The sequence below is a fragment of the Stenella coeruleoalba genome (assembly GCF_951394435.1).
Source record: "Stenella coeruleoalba genome assembly, chromosome: 1".
Lineage (NCBI taxonomy): Eukaryota > Metazoa > Chordata > Mammalia > Artiodactyla > Delphinidae > Stenella > Stenella coeruleoalba.
Window position 1 is genome coordinate 149,456,898 of NC_137169.1, and position 23,921 is coordinate 149,480,818.

The following is a 23,921-nucleotide window of genomic DNA, read 5'->3' on the forward strand; positions in this document are numbered from 1 at the left end:
TATTGAAGATTCCAAGTTATGTAATAAGTTTAAAATACTTTTAAAAGAAAAACGTATTTTAGGGCTTCGCTGGTGGCGCAGTGGTTGAGAGTCCGCCTGCCGATGCAGGGGACACGGGTTCGTGCCCCGGTCCGGGAAGATCCCACATGCCGCGGAGTGGCTGGGCCCGTGAGCCATGGCCGCTGAGCCTGCGCGTCCGGAGCGTGTGCTCCGCAACGGGAGGGGCCACAACAGTGAAAGGCCCGCGTAACGCAAAAAAAAAAAAAAAAAAGCAGTAGCCGTTGTTACCCCCTTGGGTAGCTCACTATGGACAGTGAGCTTGGTTCCTTTCCTCAACTCTATAGAGAAAGCGAGTGTTCTGCGTGAGGAAACCAGGGCTGGGGAGGATGGCCAAATGGGAGAGGAGGTGAGATGCTGTCTAAAACAAAGATAACTGTGAAAAAGGGTCACATCCAGGGAATCTTCTCTCCGGCATGATGTCACTTCCCTCGCGCAGCAATCCTCAGCTCTGCCCCCCACCCCAGCCTGGTCTCGGAGAGCTGGAGAAGCAGGGTGAGTCAGGTCCCCTCTGCTTGAGAGAGAGTACCACTTTCCCACACCTCTCAGCTCCCACGCACACAAAGGACCGAGGGGAGAATAAGAAACACTTTTAAGCAGCATAGCACCTTACTCAGTATTTCTAGCCTCTTTCTAGGGCCTAGAAATATCTCTGAAGGAGAAAAACAAAAACACAGACCATTCCACCAACTTAACCCAAACGATCAGCTTCGTCAGTAGAAAAGGAACAGAACCTTTCCAGCACTAGTCAAATTAGGTGCTCAGCGTGAGCTGAGCTACCCCAGGAGGCGCTCCAGGAAGTGCTATTTACATTTATACCTACAGCTGACTTTAAAGGCGGTATGTAAGTTCAGAAGAGGAGGTGGTTATTACTCCACAAAAAAAACCTCATGTGTGGATTTTTTTTTTTTTTTATTTCACCTGACTCTTGAGGTATTCTCCATCTGGATACACGTGTGTGTGGATATGACTCTTCCCTCACTTTCTTGGCTTTGCCCTTTGCATGATTTCCCCTTCCCTTAATTTTTCTCCCTCCACAGAACAGAACGGGAGTGCTCTACTGCTGACCATCTGTGAACATCTGCACCTCCTTCCTTTTTCAGAAGTGGATCAGCAAGGAAGAAGCATGGGTGTGCTCACCTCCTCAACACTACCTTCACCTTTCACCCGTCCGTCTGTCTGGCATCTACGTGGCATCTATCTATATGTCGTGAGAGGAACAAGCGCCCCCCGCAATTCATGTCCACTCAGAGCCTCAGCATGTGACCTTATTAGGGTCTCTACAGATGTAATTAGTGAAGGGTTGGGATGAGATCATACTGCCTTAGAGTGGGTCCTAAATTCAATGACCAGTGACCTCTTAATAAGAGGGAAGAGACAGAGGAGAAGGCCTCGTGAAGACAGAGGCAGAGTCTGGAGTGACACAGCCACAAGCCAAAGAACACCCGCTGGAAAAGACAAGGAAGAATTCTCCCATTGAGCCTTCAGAGGACCACGGCCCTCCCGACACCTCAGTTGTGGACTTCTAGCCTCCAGAACTATGAAACAATAAATTTTTCTTATTTTAAGCCACTTGGTTTGTGGTAATTTTATTATGGCAGCCCTAGGAAAGTGATATACCATCCATTTATCTATCTATCTATCTATCTATCCATCCATCTTCATTGTTCCCTTCCCTGCACTTTTTACACCACTGCCAGATAAATTGTTCCTTAAAGCTGTGGTTCTTTGCCCTGGCAGTTAAAACAAAGCCTGGGTCCCGCCCGAGATATTCTGATTTAATTGGTCTGGAGTGTGGCTTAGACGCTGGTATTCTTCTTTTTTTTTTTTTTTTTTTTTTTTTTGCGGTACGCGGGCCTCTCACGTTGCGGAGCAAAGGCTCCGGACGCGCAGGCTCAGCGGCCGTGGCTCACGGGCCCAGCCGCTCCGCGGCATGTGGGATCTTCCCGGACCAGGGCACGAACCCGTGTCCCCTGCATCGGCAGGCGGACTCTCAACCACTGCGCCACCAGGGAAGCCCTGATATTCTTCTTTAAAGCTTCCAAGCAATTCTAGCGTGCAGCCAACTTTGAGAATTCCTGTTGTCAAGCAAGGAGATCTTTCCATTCTCCTGCTCTGAGATCTCCAGTGGCTGTCTTCTGCCTACCAAATTAAAAAATGATAGCAACTAACACTTACCTTCTGCTCTGCAATTTTCAAGGTACTTTCAAGTTCATGTGAACCCTCGAAACACCAGACGACATAAGAAGGAATACTGGGGCAGTTCTATGAAACCCCTACAATCTGGTCAACAGACCCTACAGAGAAGATGAGCTTCCTTCTACAGATATTCCAGCCGAGTCTCTCCCCAACGCTCCCACCCCCGGCTTCGAATGTTTTCTGCAGTTTCAACATATGAGATACTTACATAACGGTAATTACTAGCTACCCGACGGAGAGTGGCTGTGATGTGCTTGTTATTATGATGCTATAACAATAGGGAAATCTGAGACAATTGAAAACCATCCGCGCAGTATGAGTAACCTCTCATTCTGTGGAGGCACCCAAATGAAATAATCTGACTTGCTAATGTACTGTCTGATCCACTGGGTAACACAGCTTGTTGTACGGGATGAAAAGCCCATGTTCTCGGCCATCCTGCAGGCTTCCACAGCAGCTCCACTGTCTGCATACCTCATTAGCTTCTCCTACCAAGCTTTTCAGCTACCAAATGCTTATTAATCTCCTATGCCCATCCCTGAAGCAAATTACTTAAAGTTTTGCATAGAAAAACAGCACACATCTGTTCTCTATTCTGTAAAGTTCAGGAGGTCAGACATCTAAAATGCACTTGCAGGGCTGCTTCTTTCTGGAGGCTCTAGGGGAGGATCTGATTCTTGATTTTTCCAGTTTTTTAGAGGCCGCCTTCACTCTTTGGCTTACAGCCCCTTCCTCCCCCTTCAAAGGCAGCAAGCTTACATCTTCTCTCTTCTGACCTCTGCTTCTGTCCTTACATCTGCTCCTTCTGACTCTGATCCTCCTGTCTCCCTTTTATGAGGACCCTTATGATTACGTTGGACCCACACAGATAATCCAGGATGATCTCCTCATCTGAAGATCCTTCACTTTACCATATCTGCAAAACCTCTTTGACTTTGTAAGGTAGCCTACCCATAGGTTCCAGGGTTCAGGACATGAACATCTTTGAGAGGCCCTTATTCAGCCTACCACCCAAGTAAACGACCAGATAAAAAACATTTCTGTAATTTCCTGATGAAGTTTGGGTGTTCCCTTCAGCCCATGGCCCTGCCCGTATTTATAAGCGGTTATGAGTTTTTTGGAATTTCACCCTGAGCACCATATGCCTGAGAAATGCTCTGTCCATGACTGAGTATACAAACTGATTCCTCTTCTTGTGTTCAGCATTTGTCAGAATTTATAAAGGTGATAAATAACACTCACCTGGCCATCTATAAATAGGAAAAAACAAAAACCCATGATGTTAAAAGATTGTGACATCTTATGCTATTGGCCTAGCTGGACAGAGCAGCAGCAGATGGGCAGCAAATTGGCACTCAGGCTGGCCCAAGAAGGGCACTTGGCGTATTTCAGGAACAGGCAGCTGAGCTCTGGAGGGCTGCAAAGAACGTGAATGGGAATCCTCCACTCCCGACACACTGCAAACACCTGCCCTGCTCCTTCGTGAAAAGCGGCTCAGTGAGGAAGGAGCACACGTGCACCTCACCCCGCAGGCATCAGCTGTACTACCCGTGTGCTTCCAGGTTCCACATATCCATCACAGTCAAAGCCTCTGGGTACTGGACCACTAGTGAGTGTCAGAGTCCACCTCCCTCTTCCAAGGGCACCTGGAAGTCCTCCATAAAAGGGTCAGCGCCAAGTCCTCCCGTGGCTTCTGACCTCTGAAAAGCAAGGCTTATAGGTACCGCATGGTACCAATTAATTCCTAAAGATATAATTAAGACAATCCCTCACTGACTTCAACCAGAGTTCAGCCTGGAATTATCTCTAGCACTGATTCCAGTGGATGTTGTCTGAGAAAGCAGAATAACTTTTATCAAACTCATTTTCCCTCAAATCAAGAAATGCGCGTTGAATACTTCATCACATTAAGGCTTCATTATGGATTTATTACTTACGTATTCATCTAACATCTTCTCGAATTTTCTTGACAAGTTCAATTTATCAAAGTCCTATAAAATAAAAGTTCTTCTACGCTTTCAAATGCCCCTGTACTGAGGGGGACATCAAAAAGCCACCTGGACTACTTTCATTGCCTCCAAGGATTTATTGACTATCATTAAGATACTTCAGGTTAAAGATTAGCTTGGAGCCAATTAACTGGTGGTTTCCACCAAAAACCTTGAGGTCTGGATAGGTCTTATAGCCTGGAATTTTTTCCTAAATCTAAGGCCAGTCAGGAGAAGCAACTTTAGTGTTTCCTTGAGATTGGAGCTTTCCCTAACGAGCTTTCCCTAATTTTTTTATATGTTAGCTGCTGTCAGAAAGAGGAGAATAAAATGAATCTATGTTCTCAATGAGCAAAAGACATCAAACATAGTCAGGAAGCTCTACCCAGAAGAAACCTCCAATCTCTCAACCTTGGATTTCTCCTCTGGCAATGAGGGAGCTGATAGCTGTTCCCTTGTGTTACAGTTTACAAAATACGTTCATACTTTTTTCTTAATTGTTCTCCATGTTATCTTGCAAGGTAGGGCTTTCACTCATAAGGAAATAGACTAAAATGTTAAGCTACTAAAATGAGGTTCAACAGATGGTGGGGCCATGGACTTGAACGAGGCAGGACCATCTCCAAATCTCCCACCATGACGCAAAAGGCAATTACCGTCCTATAGTAATCACCAGCGTTCTGTGATTAGCAGCATTATGTAAAGTCTTTCCTGCACGTACTTACTATAATAAATGTAAATCAGGCAAAAGCAGTTGTCATTCAAAAGAGTTCATTAATCTGTTGTGAACTACAAGAAAATAATCCAGACATGTCTCTTCAAAGTCAAAACTCATGTGATCAAATGAAAGTTCTAGAGCATTCTCTGCTTTCCATATATATGTATTGATGGTGTTACATGTCTGCAAGTCAATAAAAGAAAGTCTTTCTTTGAAACAGTCCATCTTAACAACTGCTGTGAAACCAGCTTGCTATGATATTTAATGAAAAATTACCTTTGTGGTTTGTTGCCATTTTTGATATAATCTCAGTGTCTCCTAACTTATTAGTTTTCTTACCTCTCTGGATAGATTCATATTTATCTGCGATGCTTATAGGTTCCCACTCTTTCTGGAGGTTTTTGAGAAACGTGAAGGATACAGCAAAAGAGAATCAAGAAATCTTCCTACTGCAGCCTTCGAAGACTGCTACACAGTGCTGTAGGAAACAGGGGACTTGAGGGATTTGAGGGACCCTTCTATCATCCATACAGAGGTGTTTTTTTTTTTTTTGCGGTACGCGGGCCTCTCACTGTTGTGGCCTCTCCCGTTGCGGAGCACAGGCTCCGGACGTGCAGGCTCCGTGGCATATGGGATCTTCCTGGACCAGGGCACGAACCCGTGCCCCCTGCATCGGCAGGCGGACTCTCAACCACTGCGCCACCAGGGAAGCCCATACAGAGGTTTTACCCTGCTCACTATTGCAAAGCCTGTCCTCATTTTTGTCATCCTCCCTGCACTTAAGTGGCAGAAGGGCAGCGTCCTCTTCTCCCTCGCTTCTACAGGCTCCGGGTCTGTTGGTGCACAGCAGCATCAGTGGCAGCAACAAAGTCTAAATGCTTCTCTGCCCAGGGAACAGCTCTGGCACTAAGCCAGAGGGCCATCTTCTCTGTGGGGAGGGATATGGGAGTAAGGGTGAGCAGGAAAAGTGAGGTCAGCTTTCAGAGCAGTCACCCATCTCTGCTGAGCTGGCCAGACTGTGAACTGCAGAATATTTACTGCCGGGAGATGTCCGTAACAGGAGCCATTCAGTCTAGCCAGACCCAGAGCCCCCCCTCTAGGGCATCAGGAAGACATAGTCATGACACGGGGACACTGGTTCACAGCCAGGCACCAAATCTCTTGATCCCAGGGAGATTTCCTCTGATCCCTTTAACTACTGCTCAGGGGAAATGCAGAAATTAGCCTGTTCTGAGTTGGAAAGAAGCAATCCAATTTACTCAGGGCAATCTCAGGTTGGTGGCTTACGGGAATCACCTTTGTATCTGGCTTTGGCCGGTGGCGCAGTGGTTAAGAATCTGCCTGCCAATGCAGGGGACACGGGTTTGAGCCCTGGCCCAGGAAGATCCCACCTGCCGCAGAGCAACTAAGCCCGTGCGCCACAGCTACTGAGCCTGAGCTCTAGAGCCCGCGAGCCACAACTACTGAGCCCGTGCACCACAACTACCAAAGCCTGAGCGCCTAGAGCCCATGCTCCGCAACAAGAGAAGCCACCGCAGTGAGAAGCCCACGCACCTCAACGAAGAGTAGCCCCCGCTCACCGCAACTAGAGAAAGCCCTCGCGCAGCAACGAAGACCCAACGCAGCCAAAAATTAAATAAATAAATTTACAAAAAAAACACAATGCACCCTTCCCCTGCTTCCTCCCCTAAGGGCCACAGGACAGGAGCCTGGGATTCCAGACCATGGCAGCAGCCCCCACCAACACATAGCATAGTGTCTGGCACTTGGTAGAGCTTAATAAACGTTTGTTATTGTACAGGAAATTCTTTTTCATCTGAGGTAGGGGGAAAAAAGGAGGAGCAGAAAGAATTATTGCACAAATTTTTTAAATGTACCAATACTCCCTAATCTTCCTTTTATGCTCCATCTTCAGCTCTCCCCCTTACAGAAACTTTCCCCACACTTTGAATACTTTATATGAAAGCACCAGTTCCAAGTTCTTCTGTCCTCACTCATCAGTGCTGTGCAGCAGCTGAATCTTCTAACTAGCACCTGATACACGTTACAAGTGCTCTAGGGAGGTGGAAGGTGAAATGTGAGTCGTCTGTGTAACATGAGTATGTGGCTAGCACGGCCCAGGATGTGTAGAAAATATGAGCTGGGCAGAAGGATGTGCACCAGAGCATTTTATTTATAGTAGCAAAAACCTAAACTCTAATAATTGATGCTTGGTTATATAAATGAGGGCATACTCATATAATGGGTAGTATTTATATAATGGAATACTAGGCTACCATTAAAGATCATGTTTTAGAAAAGTAGATAATGGCATGGGAAAATGCCCCTAGTATATTAAGTGAAAAGCAGATCAGAGAATTGAACATAATCACAATTTTAGAAACTGCATGTGTAGAAAATCCTGGGAGGAAGTACACCCAAATGTTAGGTAGTCTATTGCTGGGTGACGTTGATTTTTAAAGGCCTACTTAAACTGTTTCATATTTTTTAAATTTTATTTTACAACAGACATGTATTCTTTTTTTATGATTTTCAGAATTGTCTATTTTTAAACTACAAACCGAACAAAAAGCATATTATTCAGCAACGGAAAGCAGCTATTCTGTTCCTGCCCTAGATGGTTACGTTCAAGCACTAGACTATGAAGCCCCAACCAGGGTGCAAGTGGTTCCTCATTATATTTATATCTACAACCCAGAAAATTCCGTCCAAAGGTGAAGTGGCAGCCAGGCGCCCACAAGTCAAAAGAGGAGTCCTCTCCCTCAGTATACCATGTGGTTTCTGAAAAGAAACCGTATCTGGAAGAGAGGTTGACCGGAGATTGCTCTGGAGTAAGCTAAGAAAGTTGGAAGCAGCCGTGGCGGGGAGAGCTGTTCTCCTGGGCAGGGGAGAGCTGGTTGGTCTGGCACCGGCTCTGTGGCCACAGGTAATTATTCCATTTCTCTAAGCATGCTGATCCCCTCCTGTAAAAGAAAGATCTAACATCTGCCCGGCCGACCTCACAGGCCTACGGGGGGGTTAAACAACATGATGTGTGCTCTATATTTTATAAACTACAAAGCATCCAGGCAATGAAAAGTTTGGTAGCCCAAGAATGCTGACTTCTTAAGATAATGGTCCATGCTCCCCACTTTCTTTCAAGGTATCAAGAGAAACAATCTCTATTCCCTTCTACACTCTAGAAATTGCACCAGGAATTTTATCAGCCACATTCATAATTCAAGTTATGTTTCCCGGTACCCTTGCCCCATGAAACAAAAACTATGCTATGTATTCACTCAGCATGTTCCTTTTTTCTCCTGGGCATATGGACAGATCGGCCTGCCCAGACTCCCCTGAGAGAAGGTGCGACCAGGAGGCTGAATTCTTGCCCCTTCCAGGCTGGGTCCCCACATGTCCCTGTGAGATCCTCCATCCTCTCTCTTCCTCCAGTTCCTGGCTGGTTGTACAAGGTCTGGTGGAAGACTCTGAGGCCTCTGGAAAAGGGTGATGTGCTAGATGAAGGAGGCTGGGTCCCGATATCAGAGTGGAAGGTCACCCGCCAAACACCCCATACGACAGGGACACAAGCGAGAAACAACTCGAGACCACTTGCCGCCCCAATTACCTACCCCAGCTAATACACTCTATGACCTTGGTCACCTCTCCACCCCAGAGCGACAGTCAACACTTTCTGCTGCTTCCCACATGAGTGACTCAAGGGACACAGAGAACACGTATGGTAAAGCCAACCCTCTTCCAACAGAAAACTCACACGAGCAAAATTAAGACAAATATTTTAGATTCCTTGGCAGACTTAAGACCTGCTCTCTTATTTCTATAGGGAGACTTGAGAGTACATGCTAATTTAAATAACTGAGAAGAGAAAATAAGAAAAGGGGAACACACGGTTGGTTACCTAATCCCACAGTATTTAAGGTGGGTTGCAAATAGAAAAGGGTTAAGGTCTCTCAAGTTGGGAGAGATGAGGAAGGGTGTCGACCTCTCCTTCAGAGGGTAGAGACGATGGAAACAGAGTGCTATCTCGGATCACTCGTTCCTCATATACTTTATCTCTATTTAGCATTGTTCAGCAGGGCTACATGGAAACATTAGGCTCTGAGTTGGGGAGTTCCCAGGAGGACAAACTAGAGACAGGAAGTGTTGCCCACTTCTCTGCTTTAACTGTAGCCAGCCCTGCCCTTTCTTGCTCGGAGGCTACTTACCTGGTAGGGGTAGAGGGTGACCCCGTTGGCTCTCGACAGGGACCAGGTGCCATCCAGGTACTGGTGAGCCTGGATGGCCACTGAGTTGAGGATATTCCCATTGCTGGGGCTGGTGGCCATCTGGAGGCTGACCTTGGCCTGGTGGGTTGGAGACCCACTCTTCTTCTCCACCCCATTGCTGACCCCGAGGCTGCTGGGTTTGCTGCTATGCTTACTGGTGATGAGGGCTGTGTAGTTGGAGGAGGCATAGGAGGTGGGCACAAAGGCCCAATCCCTGGGCTGCTGGAGCCCCCCCACATGCCGGGACCCCACCGGAGTGGGGATGTTGGAGAGGGCTGGGGGCGAGCCAGGTGAGCCATCAAAGTGCTCACTGCCAGCCGCCTGTTCCAGGGTCAGCACCATCTGAATGGCCTCCTGCTTCAGCTGGTTCAGGTGTGTGGCACAAATGTCACAGCGGTTGTCCCTGTCATTCCATGCCTTCCGGATGGTGTTGGGGACCTGGAGCTTGTCGTGAATCACAGCCGAGAAAGCAGCGTCCTGGAGAACACACAAACAAAAAAATAAGGAGAGTCTATCAATCAAGGCTGGTAAGCGCAATTCAGATGCCTGGTTTCTGAGTTAAGCCCTAGATGTACCCAAAGAGTTTGACTGTTTGACTGACATCCAGCAGAAATGAGCAGCCAGATTGGCAGACGAGCCCCTAGTTGACAAACACATTTGACAAATGTGAGATGTTTTGTTTTGTTTTTTTGCGGTACGCGGGCCTCTCACCGTTGTGGCCTCTCCCGCTGCGGAGCACAGGCTCCGCAGCCATGGCTCACGGGCCCAGCCGCCCCGTGGCACGTGGGGTCCTCCTGGACCGGGTCATGAACCCATGTCCCCTGCATCGGCAGGTGGACTCTCAACCACCGCGCCACCAGGGAAGCCCAACAAATGTAAGATTTTTATAGTGGGGACTTTAAGGAATTAAAAAAAAAAAAAAAAGCTTCCTAAGCATCCTCCTTACCAAGTCAGTCAAGTAAGAACATTCCAGATTCTTCCCCTTGTGTCCACTAAAGAATCATAGCTATACCTGGATGCTCCCAAGGTGGTCATTAAGTAGACACAAATGGTCCTCCGGGCCTGGCAGGGGTGAGTGCAGTCACTCTGGACCAATGCATTGTGGGCCCCCGTGAACTATGGAAAGTTGGAAGCAGGTGGAGGTACTACTTGTGACCCAGAACAGAGATTCTATTCTAAGAAAATCCTAGCCTCATTAACACCGTGTGCTAAGTGCCACTGGAAGAAAACCAAACTAAACAGATTCTGGACCAGAGATCTAGCCTCTCCAGCAGCCCAGCAAACCCCTGCAGATTCACTCTGTTTACCATTGGCCCCATGGCAGGCTGGCCATGCCTGTACCCATGTGTCCGATATCCTGATCCATCGAAAGAAAAATGTCTCCTTGATAAACAGTCCAAGATACTTTTCCCCAGAAACTTCATCTAAAACTATTAAAAACTCTTTCGTTCAGAAGCCCTTATCTAAAAGAAATCAGAAATTGAATTTAATGAGGATGATTTCTTTCATTTACTTTGCTTTAGTTTTTATAGGAAAGCAAGACTGCACAGAGAAATAAGCAGTAGGTGTGTTAACTGGGTATCAAAATATTTGGCTTCTAGTTCTGGTTCTGCTACCAATTAGCTGTGTGACCTTGGACAACTTACCTAGCCTCACTGAACCTCTCATCTGTCACGCAAGGCCATGGCCTGCCTTTATTGTAAGGTCCTTCCAACTCCATGACTCTGTGTAGGGAAATGGAGACAGGAGAGGACAGTGTCTGCATATATGGACGGAGCCACTATGTTATTTTGGGGACCTGGTTGAACTTTTGAGATTCCACAATTGCTGCAGGTAATTGATGAGGGTTATCTCAAGGCCTGTTTTCCTTAGGACATTGGAAGAAAAGCTTCCCTTCCGAAATGTGCTGGAGCTTTTTTGGGGTGGAAACCCCATCGGGGCTGACTGGAGTTTGATGAGCTGTGGGTGGGAAGGGAGATCAGCGGTGGGAGGGTCACCCTTAATTACGATCCATCTTGATTATTGGCTCCAGCATTTTGTTTTCCCTGTTTAACTACCCTGAACAGCTCTTCAGCGTGCACTGATTAATTGATTAATAAATCAAGAGGCCTCTTTACACAGCAGCAGCGAGGAGTGACTCAGGAGGTGGAAACTCAAGACGGTCACAGAAAATGATGGGGAACCATAGGAGGTCAAGGGTGATCAAGTCTCGCTGACGAAGCGATGCAAACCACATGCGACCTGCTTGCGGCGCCCTCGTCGATGAGAGCTGCTTCGTCCAGAGTCCCTGATCAAAACTCGGCATGTGTGGGACCCAAAAGGGCCCCTTAGGGACCATTACCTCAGTTTCCAGGTAAGGAAACAGCTCCAAAAGGGTTAAAAGCTCGGACTACAACCAGATTTCTTGACCTCTAGTCCATGATTTTCCACTTTAAGAGACAAAGAGCCATATTCATCAATGGACTCATAATTTTGCCCAGACTTAAGGCTTTTCCCACATTCATCTACGAAATGTTCATTTATTCAAAAGGAAGTATTTGGGCCCCCATATGTGTCAAGATATAGACTCTTGCTTTTTCACATAATGAGAATTTTCCCTTGTCAATATATGTCATTTGAAAATGTGATTTTTTTTTTTTAATGACCACATGGTATTTTATTCTGTAGCTGTTTTGTAAGTCATTTTTTTATTCCCAGGTCTACGACATAATTAGAGGCAGCGTGAGAGATCAGAGACTGGCATTCAAAAGCAATCTGCCACCCACAGCTTATGCTTTCAAGGCACCGAGCTATTTGGTCTCAAGAAACCTCAAATTAATCGCTTACTTAGAATATTTTGGTTACCCCAATCACCAAGAGGAGGCATCACAGTAAAAAAAGGCAGCAATAAGGTCAGTCCCATCCACACATCATAGTTTATCTTAGATCCTTGTAGAATCTAGATGTGACCCTGACATCTGCAGCTGGAGCAGAAAAGATACATCCGCTCCACAAGAACAGCCTGCTGCTGGGGACTCCTTTTCTCGCTTCTTCTTGGTTTTCACTGCTCTCCCTTGAAGCTGCTCCTTCCTCACTCAGCCTACTGCTATTTGCTGCTCGACTTGCCACAAGCCATGCATGTTGGCCTCCAACGTGCCAGGCCGCAGATCTTGGGATGCACGAGAGCGGTTCCTGTTCTCTCTGAGTTCACCCTCCAGGGAACCCACTTGGCTCCTGGATTGCCAAACGCCATGCCCCCTTGTTGCCACCTCTAGCCTGGGACCAATCGGCACACACTCAGACCCATGGAGCCCAGCGCTCCCCTCCCGGTTCCCGAGGGGTCTACAAAATCACCTTGAGCGCCGGAGCTGAGCCCACCACCAGGACGGCCCCCCCGACAGCCAGCACGTGGCAGAGCCCAGAACCCACTGTTGTCTCATCCAGAGGAAGGAGGAGATGAATGCTTTCATGAGTCTTCAATGGCTGACAGATGTCAAAGAGGTGTTCCCTAAATTAAGCCACCCTTGATCTGAAACTTTTTGTGAGTTCTTATCATCAAAAGGCCTCAGTCAGTCAAAAGATACACCTTACGGAAACTAAAACCCCTTTCAAGTGCTGGTCTACACGCTATAAATATTTCAGTGCAACTCAAAACTTCGAAGAGGAATGGTCAACAGACATAGCTTTCTATAAGTGCTGGAACAAAGGGAATACTGCTTCAAGGGAGAGTAGTAACAAACAGGGAGAAAAGAAGGTTTCAGAATCATGGACGGCTCACACTTACTGAGCTTTTCTGACATGGACCCAAGAAGAACTGTGGGAGCGCCGTCTCGTTTAGCTGGCACCAAAAGAAACCTGCACTCAGAGAAGGAACGAGTTAAGTGTGCAGTCTGGCGTGCTACCTAGTGCATGGGCTTCAAACACATTCATATCGTCTATCCCGATTCATCTCGTGACTTCAGAAAATAGTCAAATGGGAATAACGGGAATCCATGAACGGCTAAACCTCGATTTTTGGAGTCATAATTTTTATTTCAGCACCTTTGAAAATGGGCTAACAGCACTTGGGCAACATTTTCATCCTAAACTTTCAATATAAGTGTTCTGTGCCCAAAAGATTCTCATCTTTCAAAAATAATACAAAATTGTTATTATTCCACGTGTACCATGAAGAGGAATTCAAGAAAACACTTAGGAAACGGATAAAGGTTCTTAGAAGGCAGGTTAGGGATAAATGCAGTTAATGTGCAGACACCTACGTCTGCCCACTTAGTGACTGCTACAGAAGAACAAAGAAAACTCCAGAAAATGGTTTTCCAATCCCTTTACTGCTCTTCCACTTCTTCTAGGGGCATTCAGGAACCAGGTGTCCTGCCATGTTCCCTAGGGCTCTCGTAATCTAATGGCTCTCAAAGATTGACTCACATGTCTTCTGGCACACTGCTCTAAGAGATCATGACTAAATCTCTCTTCCTCAGGCAAGGGCAACCGAACCCACGGCTTCCATAGCCATCTGTATCCCGGTGACTGGGAATTCTCCATCTCCATCCATGCCTGGCCCTTCTCCTGAACTCTGAGCCTTACCGCCCCCTAGAAAACATCATCCAGATAAATACTCTTCAAACTGACAATTCAAAATTAATTTTATTTTCCCCTGATCCTATTCTTATTCCAATAGTCACTATCAAAGTAAACAGTATTATTATCCACTCAGGCACCCAGGCTAGAAGTCTAGAACCTTCCTCGTCTCCTCCCTTGCCCTCCAATCCAATCACCAAGTGTGGTTGATGGTCCTTCCTAAAAGCTCTTGAATTGTCCCTCTTCTCCATGCCCACTGCCATGAGAAAGCTTTCAGCGTTTCTCACATCATCATGGTTTCCCTGATTCTAGCCTTGACCTCAAAACCCTCCCTCCACACACACAAAAAAAGGATTTAACTAAAATGCAAATCTGATCATGTCATTATCCTGCTTTCCTGCACCTCTATTCTAAGAGCTATCTTCTTGTCTGTAGTCTTTATTTGTAGAGCTATTTGTCTGTTAAGACTGTCAGCTCCCTAAGAGGAAATATTCTTTTCATCTTTAATTGCCCCAAGTCTAGAATAGTGTCTACTTCATAGTAAGGGCCCAACAAATATTTGTGAGATAAATAACTGGAAAGAATTCAACCAAAGCTGAAACAGTCGATAATGAAGTTGGTTTTGGTCCATCTGTCACTTATTTTGTCTAAGTGAGCTAGTCACTTCTTAGGAAATTGTCATGAAATAAACTCCTTCAACTCTAGGGTTAATATAGTTTTCCAATTGTATTTGTTCTGCCTGGCTAAAGAGCCTAATGTGAGTCAACCACGATCTGGATATCCTCCTTTTATTTGAATCTTCCTTAAACTATTAAAATAGATTCTCGGGCTTCCCTGGTGGCGCAGTGGTTGCGAGTCCGCCTGCCGATGCAGGGGACACGGGTTCGTGCCCCGGTCCGGGAAGATCCCACGTGCCGCGGAGCGGCTGGGCCCGTGAGCCATGGCCCCTGAGCCTGCGCGTCCGGAGCCTGTGCTCCGCAACAGGAGAGGCCGCAGCAGTGAGAGGCCCGCGTACCACAAAAATAAAACAAAAAAAAAACAAAAAAACCTAGATTCTCTATTCGCTTGCCTCAATACACAATCTATTATTACTTTTTCCTAAGTTCCCAAGAAAACAGTATTTATATGCAAAGAATTTTTTTTTTAACCATCAGGCCAGCTCATCATTGGAAATCTCCAGATTAATACTACACACCTGTTCCATCAGGGTTAGACCTCACCCCCCACCCCCACCCCCCCACCCCACCCCCGCCACACAGCAAGTAGGTAGCATGCTTATTTTCCAAGAGCCAGCAGCCAGCTTTCAACACGTGAGGCATGGCTGCTAATGAGGGTGGAGACTCTGGAACCTGAGCAAGAAAAGAAGAACTACGGCCCAGGCAAATCAAGCTGTTTACTAGTGTCCTCACTATTTTCTGTCCCACTTCATCCTCTGAAGGATGGGCTGTTTGGCAATAAACACTCGTGCCACTTGCAAGGAGAGGATTTTTTTTTGCAGATTATTTTAGCCAAAAGAGTACCTGGAGTGCATTTCCCCAAAGCCTCTGGGTCTGTGAGGAAAGCAACAGCCGGAGTCAGCGTCCAGCATGTGTTGTGAAAATTCCTGTTGATGTTTGCTCCTGTTTTATTATTCTAGAGGCCTCTAGTGACAAGCTTAACAAGATTTAAGCTGTTCTTCAAAGGCAGTTTCTTTCCACTTTGTTCCTAAACTTTCTTCTTCCATAAATGCTATCCCGTGAGGCCCAGAATGATGGCTAGAACTCCAAGAATGCAATGTTTTGTTCCCCACCGCGGGCAGTTTCCCAGAAGATCAAGGGAATTTACCCTCACACGCCTTGTAATCCTTCCACACGAGGGTCTGCACCCTCCGCCCCTTCCCCACCTCCTGCTGCATTCCCTATCCGTGTCCTTTCTTTCTCATGAATCTCAGCATTCTTCCCAGCAGTTCTGTCTTCCCAGCAGTTCTGTCCCCAAAGGCAGGTGTCAATATGAATGATCCTCTGTTTTTAATGGAAGCTGCAAAATTGGAAGTTTGCAAAACAACAGGTAGCAAAGCTCAGGTGAATCGAACCCAAGAAAACAAATATTCTCATTCACAGTGAAACATTCAAATATTTGGATTCAAAGGTCCCTCCAAAGAACTGGGTTTGTTTCACCTTGGTAATTTCAGAAGAACAAAAAACAAATTCCACTGGCAGAAAGGAGACTTTAAAATCTGAAATTTAAGGATTACCCCCAAAATGCCAACCAGTGGGTGTAACTCCTTCCCCAGGAAGATTGGGTTCCTCCGTGCTCATCAGCCCCTGATCTTGTATCTCACTGTCCACACGTGCTTGATGGGACGTGCGAGATCAAGGGGGATGCAAAGGGTTGGGGAACCCAGAGTCTCTCACATGAGACGCTACTCACCCAGCCATCATACCAAATCTACCCAGCAGGAATTGACAGACGTCAGTATCCTTTACTCCTGCTGTTCAGAGTTCCCAGACCCACAAACAAGGCATATGACAACCTGGGAGGGAAGCCGGGGAACAAATTAAGACTGTGTCACAAGCAATGACATCCCAACACTCTTTGCAGAGAAGAGTGACCACCCTCACGGCTGCCATTCTCGCTGACACACGGTGCAAACTCAAAATCCCCGAGTGCTTCACTCAGTTTCACACAGCGGGGCTCATTCTCCAAAGTTAGTGACACGGAGGAAGAGGGGCATGAAAGAGGTGACCAGGTGTGTTACACTTAGAGCTTGCTCTCGTGAGGCCTGAGACAGCCCAAACCACCAGCACCGTAGTGACAGCAGCTGGGCCAGGTCCTGGAATCACAGGTGGCACACAGACCGGCTCCATGAACGTGAAACTTCCTTCTGGCCTTCCAGGCCTCATCCGAACCCCAGGCTTTTCATCATTATTGGACACAAGCACTGATCCTAGCGTGTAAAAAAGAATGAATGTAAAAGATGCTGGATAATGAGCTCAGAGAGACGCCAAAAAAAAAAAATGTCAAAGGAAGAAATGTTAAATGTCAGACCAAAGTTGTTCTACACGAGAAACCAAATTAACCTGGACCGTAGTGACTGCGCACAGCCTAAGCAATCCTGACCTGGGTTACGAGCAGAGAGATGCGGGCCCATTAGAGATGCACGTGCACTTCAGTTTGAATGATTCCCTTCAGAACCGGAGGCTGCTGGGAGCACCAGACGCAGGCAGGATGCAATTAATAGGGCTGCTTGCTGCAACGTGTGAAAAAGTGTTGCAGACGATAAGACCTATCTGCTTCAAAAGAAAAGGGAGGTTTTTAATTGGAACTTAATGTGATTAAGAAAAGTTCATGAATTACTCAAAAGAATAGGTGAGGTGTTTCTCGTAATGACCAGAGAAATTTTTTACGTCTGTGTCTCTCATCTTTTCCAACTGAATGGCACAGACAATGTCTCAATCCTTTTGAAGACGTTTGGTAGCGAGTATGGACGGTTCGAGACAGGGCTCCATCACTTAGTAGCTGTGTGACCTATCCAAGCTTCAGTCTCCTTAAATGTAAAAATGGGAAATGATAAGAGTCCCTATTTTACTGAGTAACGTAAGGGTTATACACGCAACATGTTTAGCACAGTCCTGGTCCTTGGGAATGCTCGATAACGGTGGTGATTATTATCAGTGTTTCACGTCTCAGTATCTACAGCAGTACCATGTTTATATCAGTTCGGTACTTCAGATGATGGTGACGATGAGAACAACAATGATCTGGGGCTTACTTATATCCAGGAGGACTTAGCAAGCACTTTTGGAATTAAGAGGTGCGGGGATGGTAAAGAGAACTTGCGATCTTCAGCTAACCACCTCTTACATTAGAGGAAGTCAGGTCTTCTTGAAAGAAACCAATATAAGAGTGGGTCCCTGGAACTCCTGAGCTGATATCGCTGAGCATGGACTGGATGACTACCGGTCTTCTCTCTTAAGAGGTGAAATAATCCAAGAGTCATTCATTTCCACGGAACTGAGACTCTGATGCCTCTCGCTGAAAAGTACTCCTCATTTCTCCCTCAGGAGCGGGTGACGCTCCAAAGCGGGTGCTGACTGTTCAGGCCGAATCACAGAGCCATCAACCGGCCTGTGCCTCCGAGGAGTTGCCAGACTCCACCCAGGAGATGGAGAAAGAGAAAGGATTTCACATTAGCAAACCTATCTTCAAACCTGAAAATCTTGCTGGGGAAAAAGGATCCATTCATAAATAGTTTAAGAGCTTAGGATGGGAGAGGAGACTCACAACATCTACTTAGAATGTTTTCCTTAACCTTAAAGTTCATGTTCAACATGACACGAAAAGAATGTACTGGACTTTACAAATATGAAGAGCTAATCACGACCGTAGTATGACGTGCTAAAATTTGACCTTTAAATTATTAAAGTCTATCTAGATGAGATGTATTTTTTATGTGTGGGCTATAATGTACCATCAGGTGGCAAATGGATTTATTTTCAATCTGTGAGTAGTTGTATTAGTATAAGGTTACTAAGGAATCTGTTAATTATCTAATTATGAAATTTGCCTAATGTTTCTTTTTTCTGTAATTGATTTCGTATGCATGAAACACTGCAGAAATTTACTTGGCTGTGTTTCCTTGGACTTAACTACAAAAAGATAAAGTACCTAAACTTTGATGTTGTTGCTGGTGTTTCTAAAAGATGAAATTTTAGCAGATAAACTCTGCTTTGACCATAAACTACAACAAACCTAAACACTTCTGCTGGTCCCCCTGTGACCTAACCCTTGCAACCCAGTATTTTGGGGCCCATGTGGTTCACTTCAAGCTGTCTTGTCAGACATCTCTCTCCGGGTTCCCCGTGTGACCCTGCAGGACAGGCAGGGTGGGTTTCCCTCTGTCCCACAGAAGCCCCCGCATTTCCCATCTCTGTGCCTTTGCTTACGTTACTGCCCTGATGATAATTCCCACCCTGCCTGTAAACCACAAGAAAATTTGGGGGGCGGGCAGGTAATAGATATGTTCACCGCTGTGCTGATGGCTTCATGGGTAGATACATATGACCAAACATATTAAATTGTACACTTCAGATGTGTACCATTTACTAAATGTCAATCATATACCCATTAAGCTGAAAAGAAATCTTGTTTTTCCATCGTAGGGCCCAACTTGTCCATGAAGTCTGACTCCCAGAAGGCGCTTCCATCACACTTCTCTGGTCTGAGTGATTCACGTCACTTAGCAAACACTTCCTTGTTAGTTAGGGTTGTACATGCTCTATCTCCACCATCATGGTAAATTCCTAGGGGGCAGAAACCATACCATAATTTCAACAGTAATGATAACTTCTACACCTGCCCCACTGGAGTCTACTCAAGACAGCAGCCAGGGTGATCCTTGTAAGTCTTAAATCTGATCCTGGCGTTCCTCGGCTAAAAATCCTCCCGCATCCCCACCCGACTTCCGTCAGGGTCAAGGCAAAGTCTTTGCACTGGGCACCGCAGGACCTGGCCTCCTGTTCCCTCTCCGACCTCCGTTCCTGCCCCTGCTCCCTGACTCACTCTGCTCCAGCCACAAGAGCCTGAGCTGGTCCTTGATCACACAGGGAATGTTCACTGTCACCTCAGTGACTCTGTACTTCTTTTTCCTTCTGCATGGAAAACTTGCCCCTACACATACGTGCCTGACTGTCTCTTACCACCTTCATGGTGGTCAAATATCACCTTGTAAATGAGGCCTCCCTGACCATCTAATTACAGCTGCAAGCCACCCCCAGCATTCCCCGACCCTCTGCTCTGCTTTCTCTCTACATGATCTATCGTAAGGAAGTCTGTTCACTGTCTCCCCTACAAAATATACACCGAATGAGAGCAGGGACTTTCGTCTATTTTATTCACTGCTGACTCCCTAATGCCTAGAGCGATGCCTGAAGTAGAGTAGGCACTCAGAAAGCATTTGTTGAATGACTGAGTGAGTGAGTCTCTTCTCAGTATAAGGGGTTCCCACATCTATTAGCTTCATCTTTCTTACGGATTATCACTTTTTGCTTTGTGCTAAAGTCTTTTCCTTTTCCTTATTCTTTTTCATGCTAGATTTTAGTGTCCTCAGAGGACTGGGAACATTTGTTGTGTCTGACATCCCTCTGGGGCCTTGTTTCTCAAGGTGTCGCCTCCAGACCCCACCCCATCCCCATCCCCCGCCCCTGCACTTGGGAAGTTCAGAACAGGTCAGATCCCAGGCCCCCTCCCAGGTCCTCTGGCTCAGAATCTCTAGGGAGCGGAGCTCTGGGCGCATTTTAACAAGCCTCCCGGGTGATTCAGTGGTTCAGTGTCACAGAGGAAGAGACGGGGAGGGAGAAGAAGGAAGAGATACCTCTCCCTTGCAAGTATCTAAGCCTAGCTGTGGCCTTTGAAGAGCAGCTGACCATTTCCTGCAGAGCTCTCCATGCCAGCCAATGGACTGCAACTCCTCTGAAAACCTCAGGCCTCCGCTTTTTCTAGACAATCATTCACAACGATGATAAGTGGCTCTTGGGACATAGTCCAAGACTACAGGTATAAGCAAATGTCTTTTCACCAAATTCTCTCCCTAATCCAGTGGTTTCAACCCCTGGTGATTCTGACCCCTAGGAGACATCTGGAAATACCTGGGGACATTTTTCGCTGTCACAACTGGGAGGGGGCTACTGACATCTGGTACGTAGAGGCCAAGGATACTGCTAAATGTCTTACACTGCATAGGAAAAAACTCCCATGACAAAGAATGATCCAGGCCCAAACGTCAGTTGTGCCGAGGTTGAAACCCTGGCCTGAGCCCTCTCCCTGCTTCCTTCTCACACGCTCTCCTAGGAATCTCTATGCAGGACCACAAGGGGGGGGGTTCTAAATCCAGAAACTAATCTGGGCTCTCATCTACCTCGTTTTCTCTTAAGTGTGGAGACACTAAACTCTAAAAAGCACAGGCTCTATGCTGACTCTTGGGTGGTGGCCGACAAGCGGGCCAGCACAGTGTATGTGGGTGGGCGAACCCAGGGCGGGCACTGGCCCCAGGCTTTTAAACCCCTCACTCTGCCGCCCCCCCGCCTCGGGCCTCCCTCGCATCTGGATCGCATGCCCTTGCCCTGCCTGGTGCGACGGGCACTGCTGACAGGACCACTCGCTGTTTCCAAGAGTGTGGTGGGAAAGGCTGACGTGAGCCCCAAGGTTCTGACCACACGAAACCGTGAATCCGGTCGGGGTTCAGGTGGCTGCAGCGGAGCCCAGTCACCCCTGGCTCTGCCGTCTGCCCGGGTTTGAGAGGGTGCTGCTGAGGTTGCTATGACTACGAAATCCCTTCAAGCCGCTGAGGCAGGTAACTTTCTCTTGGAGAAAGAAAACCAATGCCACGACAAGAAGAAGTCATCTCTGAGATGTAATTTGGTGCCATTATAGAGAAGACCAGAGATTTCTTTGTTCCTGTGAAAACCACATTTATTACGTAGCATAGACGATGTGCCGGGTTCCATGCCGGTTGGGTTTGGTGAGGGAAGTCACAGAGGCTTTGGCCATAGATGCCCCCGGCTGGAGGAGACTCCGAGAGGATGAGGACCCGACGGGACATTTCTGTTTCCACTCATGATACATTAGAGATGACGTCACACACCCTTGGCAGTGGGAGTCCTGGAAACATCTAACAGATCAACAACTTCCAAGACCTAGTTATAAGATCTGGGCTTGGAGGCCTAGAACTGAACCGTCTATCATTAGACATTTGTTTCCTTGTTCAGGGTGGAATAGATTAATCACAGAATAGTCAGCAATACCTCTTACCCTTCTCTCTTCCATAATGATCTTCAGTGAGACAGTCTGAACTGAAAAGTCACTGAGATGAGCAAAATCACTGAAAAAGCTATGAACGTGGTAGGACGGGAGGGCTGGGGGCTCAGGAGGGGCAGGAAGGCTTTACCCAGCCTCTCTGCCATCTTTGGTTAATAACACTCATTCCTGGGAAGCCAGTTACTGCAAACTATTTACATACACACAAGTCAGAGGACCAGCCAGCCAGCCTCGGTTCAGATTCCCATCTCCTCGGTCCTGACCAGGGGTTGCTGCAGGGCAGGTGAGGGTTTCCACACATGCCTGTGAGTCTGTACCATGCCTTGGCATCCTCCTTAGGGTGTGCCACCCCTACCAAACCCCACCAACAAAAGTTGAACCTCTTTCAGGGCTACAATCTTTCCTGGCTTCTCAGAGGACCTTTGTGGCAGGGAGAGTTGACACAGCATATCTTGAAGATCCGAACAAAACCTGAAGCTGTCTATTTTTTTTTTTTTTTGCGGTACGCGGGCCTCTCACTGCTGTGGCCTCTCCCGTTGCAGAGCACGGGCTCCGGACGCGCAGGCTCAGCGGCCAAGGCTCACGGGCCCAGCCACTCTGCGGCATGTGGGATCTTCCCGGACCGGGGCACGAACCCGCGTCCCCCGCATCGGCAGGCGGACTCTCAACCACTGCGCCACCAGGGAAGCCCTGAAGCTGTCTATTTTGAATGATCCCTTCTAGATGTGCCTATATAGGCTCAACCACAACAAGCCCAAGTTAGTATTAGAAAGAGAGAGAGGGTGAGTAGACCAAGACTGCACTCTCCACTGCTTCTAGTCACGCTAGCACATGGGAGCCTAGCATTTGACAGAGTGCAGTTGTACTTCTCTGCTATACTGTTATTATTCACTTATCTTCATATTTTTTAAGGGGGCCTTTTGACTAACAGGCCCTACAAAAGACGGATTTGAATCAGTCAGTTCATGTACATTGTCTATGTATGTAAACTAATTGTGTAAGAAACTTATGACAACAGCAACTATCTCACCAAAATCTCTGACGTGTCAATCTTATGGAGAACATGAACAGCCTCAATGGGAAGGAGCAATGCATTTAGGAATGCATTAGGAGTGCAAGGGGGGGGGGGCTTCCCTGGTGGCACAGTGGTTGCGAGTCCACCTGCCGGTGCAGGGGACACGGGTTCGTGCCCCGGTCCGGGAAGATCCCACGTGCCGCGGAGCGGCTGGGCCCGTGAGCCATGGCCGCTGAGCCTGCGCGTCCGGAGCCTGTGCTCCGCAACGGGAGAGGCCACAGCAGTGAGAGGCCCGTGTACCACAAAAAAAAAAAAGAATGCAAGGGGGCCACACTGCCCATCTTCCCCACTCTATGTGTACACACACACACACACACACACACACAAATATACATCTTTCTTGGAGGAAACTAGTAAGATGACTCTGGTGGGAGGTTCCAGGGAAGCAGTACAAATAAGACACACTCAAGAATTAAAATTTCCAAGGGTGGGAAGAAAACTCATCCCCTCCCCACACCTGCCTCTAGTCGGTCTCCTCCACATCAAGTGTGGAAAGTTAACTATAGATATGTTCATTCAGTGATTTGTGTGTCCCATAAGGGATTAGAGTGCAAAACTCTGCCCCAGGCATTTCCTAGGTAACTTTAAAAAAGTAGGAATGAGAGAACAAGAGCATAGAACACACTTAAAAATAAATTTTAATTTTGGTTTTGATTATAGATTCCAATAAAATTTGAGAAATTTTTAAGAAACATGGTGTGAACTGGATTCGGGCCTTCCATATCAACAGGGAGTCAGAAGCAGTGAAAGATTTAGGGCATATTCCCACACATACATGGCCATGTTTTAAAATTCTTGAACATGTAGTAATTCCCAATACAAATGCAGACAGGTAGATTTTGCCCCGTTTATCTATTCATTCAATATATTCACTCATTCATCTCTTCATTCACTAATTTAATTCATTTATCAAACACTTACTAGGTACCTAATTGTGTCAGGTTCTCTGATAGGCATTGGAAAACAAACATAGTCCAACTTTTATGGTCCTTTAGGAAAACCATAGCCTGTTAATGTCGTTATTTAAACTATTTCTGGCTATTATCGTCAACTGAAAACATGCTGTAAAACCTTCTGGAATCTTTTATTACAATTTCAGGTGAATTTATAAATGTCATAAAACTTAAGGGAAGAGGAAAGACGACTATTTATACATTTATTATTTTATTCATTTTGTAAATGTGAATCAATTTACTTAAAAAAAATTAAAGACGTGGACTTCTAAAAGGCATCTGTCTGTACGTTTCCTGCGATGACTTCATTCATTC

The 23,921-nt window shown here is 46.6% G+C and overlaps 1 protein-coding gene across 1 annotated transcript in view; it reads right to left on the reverse strand.

The window, feature by feature from the left end:
• Positions 1-23,921, reverse strand: part of KIF26B (kinesin family member 26B) — a 498,005-nt gene that overhangs the window by 302,250 nt on the left and 171,834 nt on the right. The window contains exon 3 of the mRNA XM_079904855.1: positions 9,168-9,704. Within this exon, the coding sequence (XP_079760981.1) occupies positions 9,168-9,704 (537 nt within the window). The remainder of the gene's footprint in view (positions 1-9,167; positions 9,705-23,921) is intronic.